The sequence below is a fragment of the Tachysurus fulvidraco genome, chromosome 8 (assembly GCF_022655615.1).
Source record: "Tachysurus fulvidraco isolate hzauxx_2018 chromosome 8, HZAU_PFXX_2.0, whole genome shotgun sequence".
Lineage (NCBI taxonomy): Eukaryota > Metazoa > Chordata > Actinopteri > Siluriformes > Bagridae > Tachysurus > Tachysurus fulvidraco.
In genome coordinates, this window is record NC_062525.1 from 14,351,778 (window position 1) to 14,360,472 (window position 8,695).

Genomic DNA, 8,695 nt, shown 5'->3' on the forward strand with positions numbered 1-8,695 from the left:
GTAAGCATTACCTGATTGGTGTAAACCGGTAAATATATTCTGGTTTGCATTTGTGTTGGCCCTGTTTAGCCGCTCTTATGAGACCCGCCGATGACGTCACGCGACAATCGCTTCACTTCCGGGTTCCCCCCCCCAGTATAAGGAAGCGGGGCCCGACCGGCGTTCGAGGTGGCGAGGTTATGGCGATTGGTGCACCAGCTGATACGGTAAAGGAGGGTTTCGCCGGTTTGGTGTGGATTATTCGGGGGTTGTTTAGCGCGGAGATACTCATTGTGGAATATTCCTCCCTTTATCGGATTATTCACCGTGAGGACGCTAGTACAACCCATCCACAAGCCGGACTTCCTATCACGTCACTACAATCCGGTGAGATTGCGCCATATAAGGACATTTATACTCACCGAGGCCTTAAAGGGACCTACACACCTACGCGCACACGCACACGCACACCTCATTGCTTTGGGTTTTTGTGTGTATATATTTGTTTTTGTATATATTGGTAAATATAAATTTTGTATAAGTACACTTGGGGTGGGTTATATTGGTGTGTCTGTCTGTTTTCTGGTATAACAACTGTATTAGGAGTGGTGCCCCATATAATCGTGTACGGTTTAGGTGTGACTTACACGTGAACCGTGTTAACATAGTGGTGGCCCGTACGGGGGGCCGCTCCATTTATTTAGCATTTTTTTGTAATATATTTTGTTTATTATTACTATTATTGCTATTATTTTTTGTATTGTTTTTTTTTACGATGGATGCAGAACAGACCACACCACTCACTGTTATATATTCTGACGTGGTTAGTGGTAACAACCACTCCTGTTAATGAACAAAACACTGCTAATGCCATTCCTGATGCAGATTTTACTGCAGGCCCATTTGTAACTAACTTAATCCAACAGCTGAAATAACAGTCTATGCTTAGCTCTTTGTATATTTCTGATGGTGATGAGTCTGAGGATATAATGAGGAAAGCTGTGTGATGAATGTTGAGTTGATACAAACATGCAAACTGATATTGCGCAGCTTAAGGTGGATTTATTGGCCCTTAGCTCACAGGTACACTCGTTGAATCACGATTTCAAGCAGTCTGTTGAGAGTACCCTAAATCGGGAAACCAGTTTCAGGGAGGCAGTGGAACGCTGGCTTAGCAGAGTTGCAGGAGGGTTTTCCAGATGTCCCTGGAGAAGCTGGAAAGAGCGGTGACAGACTGTTTTCTAAGGAGGGGATGAGCAAATGGGAAAAGTCAGATGAAGAAATTGCGACTGACAAGCACTCCCACCCTCGCCAGACTACAGGCCCTACACTCCAGCTAGTTCTCCCGTTACACCCATCCACCTTCCCAAGACACCGGTTCCAGCTACCAGAGCTAAAGTGCCTCCACCCAAGCCTACCAATACCACCTATAGCATTGCGACTCCTACTGCCAGGCAACCCTCTAGTGAGCTTACCCCTCCGGCAGCAGCCAATATATCGTCCTTTGTGCTCGTCCTCCCATCCGCCTGGAGTTTCCCACATTTGGTGATGCCTGTGAAACGGCAGATGTACTAAACTTCATCGAGCAATGTGAAAACTACTTGGACATCAGACCACTCCCCAGTGTGGAACTAATTGGTACTCTGAGCACTGTATTGAGAGGATCGGCTTTGAGCTGGTGGAAGGCTGAAAAAACAAAGGTCACGGACTGGCAGTCTTTCAAAGAGGCTTTTATGGCGGCGTTCCGACCAGAGGACTACCTCACGGAGGTGGAAGACAAACTCCGATCACTGGTACAGCAACCTCGACAACGCCTGAGAGACTTCGCCTATGACTACAGAGCCCTCTGCCTCAAGTGGAAGCCCGACATCACAGAGGACGAATTAGTGAGTCGTATCCTCAACAACATCAACCCGAGAGTTGCAGGCTGCCTGAGGGGAACGATAACCACCGTGGAACAACTGGTGAAGGTTGGGTCCATGGTGGAGAAGGATTGCCTTGGGGCAAAAGACTACTGGCAGAAGGTGGGGCAGAACGGGAAGGAAAGGAGCAGCAAGAGGCCGACTGATCGCTCTTCCCCCAAAAACCTGGCAGGGGTCTCCATCGCTCAACCCCAGGTGCTGGCATCACTTCTGCTGGTACCAGTAACGGTGAAAGGGAAAGAGGTGAGCGCTGTACTGGACACAGGGAGCACTTATACTCTAATGCAAGAGAACCTCTGGCTACAACTAACCGGAGAGACCCCCACAAGCACCTCACGGTCCACACAGAGATTCATCTTGGCGGATGGAAAGATACACCAAGCGGTGGAGAAAAAGGACTGTCAGCTATAAATGTCTTGAAAAGGAGTGTTGAGTGGACTCTTTCTTTATGAAGGATGCCCTCCTGGCCTTCCCACTTATTGCGGGGTTGGACTTTCTAACGGATACAGGAGCCATCATAGAGTTGGGAAGATGCAGGTATGCTCTCGACACAGAAAAGGGTACATATACCACCCCTTCCTTCCATCCCATGGCCTTCCCGGGCTGAACACCATGACCGCCCCTACGCCGTCTGATCCAACAGCTGTACTGAGTCTGTACTACGCCTTACCTCCCACGTTGCTCCACCCAGCATTAGCTCCCCCTGCATCCTGTTATTAACCCTACCTGGGACACTGGAAATCAGGAGGAGCTGCAAAGGTTGATGTCCAACTGGCCTCACACCACCTCCGGTAACCTGGGAAAAACCGCAGTGGTTCGACACAACATTCACATGACCGACAACATCCCCATTAAGTCCAGAGCATACAGAGTCTCTCCTTTCAAGAAACAGATCATTGAAGACCAAGTCGACCAGATGCTCAAAGACCACATTATTGAGCCTTCTTTCTCTCCATGGTCATCCCCAGTAGTCCTCGTGCCTAAACCTGATGGTTCCCACAGGTTCTGTGTGGACTATCGCCGGCTAAACAGCAAGACCATTCCTGATGCCTATCCAATGCCGCTCATCCACGACATCTTGGAATCCATGGAAGGCGCCTCCTGGTTCAGCACTTTGGATTTGCAATCGGGTTACTGGCAAGTGGAAATGGAGAAGGAGAGCAAAGAAAAAACTGCTTTTATCACCACCAAGGGGCTGTACCAATTCCGCTCCATGCCATTTGGGCTTAAGAACGCGGCTGCCACATTCCAGAGGCTCATGGAGAAGGTCCTGGCTGATCTAAGGGGGGAAGATCTGCTTCGTATAGATTGATGACATCATAGTATACTCGCCATCCTTGAAACACCATTCTCAACATCTAAATGCCATATTACAAAGACTGAGTCAAGCTAACCTTACATTGAATATGAAGAAATGTCATTTCTTCAAACGGACAGCTGAAATTTCTGGGCCATATCGTCTCTGAGAGGGGAGTGGAGGTCGACCCAGAAAAAACGCTGGCCGTTGCACACTATCCCTCCCCTGCTGACCTCAAGGCACTGCAACGTTTTCTGGGTTTGGCTGGCTGGTACCATAAATTCATCCCTCACTTTGCAGATATCACTGCTCCATTGAATCGACTAAAAAAGAAAGGAGTGAAGTGGGAATGGACCCCTGAATGCCAGAAAGCTGTGGATGACTTGAAACAGGCCTTACAAAACCCACCCGTTCTGGTGCAGCCTGACCTCAACCTACCATTCCAAGTCCATACAGATGCCAGCGACGTTGGCCTGGGAGCGATACTTAGCCAGAGTTCCGCGGAAGGAGAGAAGGTGGTGGCCTATGCCTCGAGGACCCTAAGAGGAGCAGAGTTGAATTACTCCACCTCAGAAACAGAGTGTTTAGCCGTGGTCTGGGCTGTGGAAAAATGGAGACATTACCTGGAAGGAAGGCAGTGTGACATTTTTACAGATCATGCAGCTCTGGCTTGGGCCTTCAACTGCCCCAAGACCTCCTCACGTCTGACCCGCTGGACGCTCCGCCTACAACAGTTCTGCTTCCAGGTACACCACAGGAAAGGCTGTCTTAACCTAGGGCCTGATGCATTGTCCAGAGCTTACCTACCTGGAAAGGCTAAAGAGGTACCCTGTCTAGTCATGTCACCTCTCAGATATACCTCCGACATCCCTCACACCTAGACGAAATAGCTACTGCACAAGGCAGCGACAGTAACAATCCCCCATCTACAAGCAGATAGCAAAGACAGAAAGGTCCAGGGTAAGCAAATCTCCTTTGAGGTCCACCAGGGGGTGTTATACCGCCGGATTCCTTTGAAGAACCAGGGGGAGAAGTTCCAGTTGGTGGTCCCTCAATCATTAGTACCTGGTTTCCTGCACTACTTCCATGACAACCCTTTAGGAGGACACCTGGGTAGGCTGAAAACTCTGCTAAGGCTGTTGGATGTAGCTTGGTGGCCTTCTGTCCGGAAAGACGTCTGGCAGTACGTCAAGGGCTGTGAGGTGTGTCAGAAATACAAGCAGAAAACTCAAAAACCCAGCGGCTTTCTGCAAAGCACCCAGGTCCAAGAACCAGGCCACATGCTGGGGATGGATTTAATGGGGCCCTTCCCAGTGAGCAAGAAGCAGAATACTTACCTCCTGGTAATAGTGGACTATTTCACTAAGTGGGTAGAGATGTTTCCCCTTAGAGATGGTAAAACTCAGAAATTAATCAAAATTCTCAGGGAAGACATATTTACCCGTTGGGGGGTTCCCAAATATCTGGTATCGGACCGAGGGCCTCAATTCACCTCCTGTGTCCTCTCTGAACTCTGTAAGGCCTGGGGAAGCATCCAGAAACTCACCACCAGCTATCACCCACAAACTAATCTAACTGAGAGGATAAACCGGACATTAAAAACAATGATGGCCTCCTATGTGGGAATATACCACCAAAACTGGGACCAGTGGTTACCTGAGTTCCGCTTTGCCCTTAACACGGCCCATCAAGAGACCACCGGCAAAACACCAGCAGAGCTCATGATTGGCCGGCAGTTACAAGGTCCGCTGGAACGGCTTATCCATAAACCACCTTCACCCGACCAAGCCGCATACAACATGATTGAAAGGCAAACCATCATGGCAGAGGAGGTAAAGCGTAGAGTGGCAGCACAACAATCTAGACACGCTAGATATTATAATGCTCGACGGAAGGATGCGCAGTTCCAGCCGGGCGATCTAGTCTGGATTAAAACGCACCCACTCTCTTCGGCCTCAAATAAATTCTCTGCTAAGCTAGCGCCCAAGTGGGAGGGACCAGCTGAAATTAAAAAAAGAATGGGGCCAGTAAATTACACAGTCTGTTGCGGAAACCCACCTAAAAACGAAATTGTAAATGTGGTTAACCTAAAACGTTGGTATGGACGCTCTCCTTCGGCGCCGATGGCTGGGGGGGGGGGGTCTATGTAGCAGAGCCACATAAGGTGACAATGGCTTAATGCCGAAATGTTGTATAGAGTAAGCATTACCTGATTGTGTACACCGGTAATATATTCTGTTGCATTTGTGTTGCCCTGTTTACCGCTCTTATGAGACCCGCCGATGACGTCACGCGACATCGCTTCACTTCCGGGTTCCCCCCCCCCATATAAGGAAGCGGGCCGACGGCGTTCGAGGTGGCGAGGTTAATGGCGATTGGTGCACCAGCTGATACTGTAAGGAGGGTTCGCGGTTTTGGTGTGGATTATTCGGGGGTTGTTTAGCGCGGAGAGACTCATTGTGGAATATTCCTCCCTTTATCGGATTATTCACCGGTGAGGACGCTAGTACACCCATCCACAAGCCGGACTTCCTATCACGTCACTACATCCGGTGAGATTGCGCCATATAAGGACATTTATACTCACCGAGGCCTTAAAGGACACTACACACCTACGCGCACACGCACACGCACACACCTCATTGCTTTGGTTTTTTGTGTGTATATATTTGTTTTTGTATATATTGGTAAATATAAATTTTGTATAATACACTTGGGTTGGTTTATATTGGTGTGTCTGTCTGTTTTCTGGTATAACAACTGTATTAGGGAGTGGTGCCCCATATAATCGTGTACGGTTTAGGTGTGACTTACACGTGAACCGTTACAAGCTATATTTCATAAAATACTGCATTAACCCTTAAGGAATGACACAGGCTCGAGAATTAATATACAAAGGCTCGAAAGTAATCGGACAAATGAAATATTATTAAACTAAGGATTCATTTTAATACTTGAATGCAAATCCTTTGCTGTTAATGACTGATTGAAGTCTGGAACCCATGAACATTAACAAATGCTGAGTTTACAGTGTGCTCCCTTTAGATGCTTTGCCATGCCTTTTCTGCACCCAGCTTCAGCTGCTGCTTGTTTGTGGGTTTCTGCCTTCAATTTTATCTTCAGTAAGTGAAAAGCATGCTCAATTGGGTTGAGGTTAGGTGACTGACTCTGTCATTTTAGAACATTCATTATTTATTTACATTAAGAAGCTCAACTGATTTGCTTTCATGGTATGTTTTGGCCATTATTCATGTTTACTGTGAAATGACATCCTATCAGTTTGAGTTAATTGTGCAGAAAGTAAAGCTCGACACACTTCAGAATTCATCCTGCTCCATCAACAAAGGTCAGTGAGACAGTTCCTTTGGCAGCCATACATATCCATGCCATTACACTCCACCCTATTTGACAGATGATGTGGTATGCTTTGAATTATGAGCCTATCCTTTCCTTCTCCATATACTTCTCTTCCGATCTTTCTGGTACAAGTTAGACTTAGAATCTTGGTTTTATTTAGCAAGCTCTAATCTAGCATCTCTGTCCTTGAGTGTTACCAGTGGTTTGCATCTTGATGTAAACCCACTGTATTTATACCCTCAAAGGCATCTCTTGACTGTGGACTTTGACCATCCACTTTAGTTGATAACTCTTTCATGGTCTTCTTGGACTTTAGGTGTTGCTGAGGCTGCAATATACCAATTTATGCTATGTCTATGATAGCTATCTCTATGATATCTATGATGTTTTGTTTATTTTAGCTTAATGATTGTTTAATTAATGTAAAATTTTGTTGTTGAATTAAAGCTAAAAGTCTACACTTCAATTATCAATGATCGCTGCATTTGCTCAGTGACACCTGAGAGGTATTCTTAAACTCAGATTTTTCAGGAAAATCAGATGAAAATTACTATAATAATATTAATTCATTAATGTTAAGTAGCTGCTTTATCCTGGTCAGGGTGTGATGGAGTGAGATTACACCATGGAAGCAAGAGCAAAACCCCAGGGCTTACACCTGGGCCTGATCAATCTCCATATATAACCTTAACCCTGAACAACAGGGTGCTTTATGTCAAGGAACAACACACATCCAACCCGAAACACACTGAATTGTCTACACCAGGTTTGACTCAATAACAGAAACTGCAATATCAGGATTGAATAAGGAGCGCTAGACCTGTACAGTGGAAACTCTACCTGCTCCATGATGATAGTTACTTTTTGCCTTTGATGGAGGACTACAAGATCAATCATTCTGATACCGGTAAACCATCTACAATATAACTATGTAGGAAAAAATGATTACATTATAACACTCACCACTTGTAGCGACCAACAGGGTCCCAGAAGCCCGGGCGAGATACTGTACAAGGTCCACACACTGCCTGTTTATACAGGCTATAGAAGCGCAGCATCACTTCATATGAAGGTCTGTAAGAACCTGATCATCACAGTGAACACATACACATCAGAATATGTGAGAAATCAACAGCCGCAGTGTATTTTGCAGTTTACATGCTTCACACATGTAATACAATACCAAACTACAATCTTGATCTGTTTTCCCATGAGTGTGTAAAAGATCATTACCGTTTTTGGGCAGGTTTTGGATGACATCCACAGAAGCCTGAAAGCGTTTCTGACACTCTTCAGACTCAGAGGGCAGATGTGCTACTTGGATTTCCATAAGCAAAGCCTGAGGCCTACAGCTGGTAAAAGAAAAACGAAATAAAACGAGCTGAAACTCTAAACTCAGCCGCAGTGGAAATACATTTTCATATCAGCACTTACTTAACCTGGTAGTTTTATGGTACAGGATTTTCCCCAAGGCTCAGAGACGCTCTTAGCTGTCCCACCCAGATTATACCACTGGACCAGGCGATAGATAAATCTGTGAAATTGAATAAAAGTCGTTTTGTTTTTCTATTTCTCTTGCATTGACGCTAGGTTTCTGTTTATCTGCTGATGTGGTCCGAGCTGAGCATAGTCCACTCACTTCACCTGCAGTCTGACTACTGAAATGACATCAAGCACCGATTTGTATCCAAATAAATATATATTTTTAACTGCTTGCATGAGCTGTCGAAGTCTAAAGAACAGATAAAAACACGAGTGCGTTTTCAGACTGTTTACAACTGGTTTCTAAAAACTGCTGTGGAATTGAGTTCAGTTCCGGGTCACGTGGTAAAGAGAGAGAAAGAGAGAGAGAGAGAGAGAGAGAGAGAGAGAGAGAGAGAGAGAGAGAGAGAGAGAAATCAATGTGATGACTAAAAGCATAAAATACATAAACACGGCAAATTAAACATAACAACGATCTGTAGTTACATTACAAGACAAATTAATTTGACTAATAGCTGCAACCCATTAAACATCTCCTAGGGTTAGTAGTGTTAGTAGTAGAGGTAGTAGCAGTAATATTATTATTATTATTATTATTATTATTATTATTATTATTATTATTATTATTATTATTATTAATAATAATAATAATAATAAT

The 8,695-nt window shown here is 45.4% G+C and overlaps 1 protein-coding gene across 9 annotated transcripts in view; it reads right to left on the reverse strand.

Moving 5' to 3' along the window:
* Positions 1-8,392, reverse strand: part of acbd4 (acyl-CoA binding domain containing 4) — a 14,421-nt gene extending 6,029 nt beyond the window's left edge. For 2 of the 9 annotated variants that reach the window (XM_027177778.2, XM_027177771.2), the window contains exons 1-4: positions 8,195-8,390; positions 7,990-8,089; positions 7,789-7,907; positions 7,519-7,639 (exon numbers count right to left, since the gene is read on the reverse strand). In XM_027177778.2, the coding sequence (XP_027033579.2) occupies positions 7,519-7,639; positions 7,789-7,885 (218 nt within the window). In that variant the 5' untranslated portion in view covers positions 7,886-7,907; positions 7,990-8,089; positions 8,195-8,390. Of the gene's footprint in view, positions 1-7,518; positions 7,640-7,788; positions 7,908-7,989 lie in introns of all 9 variants that reach the window. The other 7 variants (XR_003445312.2, XR_003445311.2, XM_027177777.2 and 4 more) reach the window with 5 other exon arrangements.
* Between the last annotated feature and the right edge of the window lie 303 nt (positions 8,393-8,695).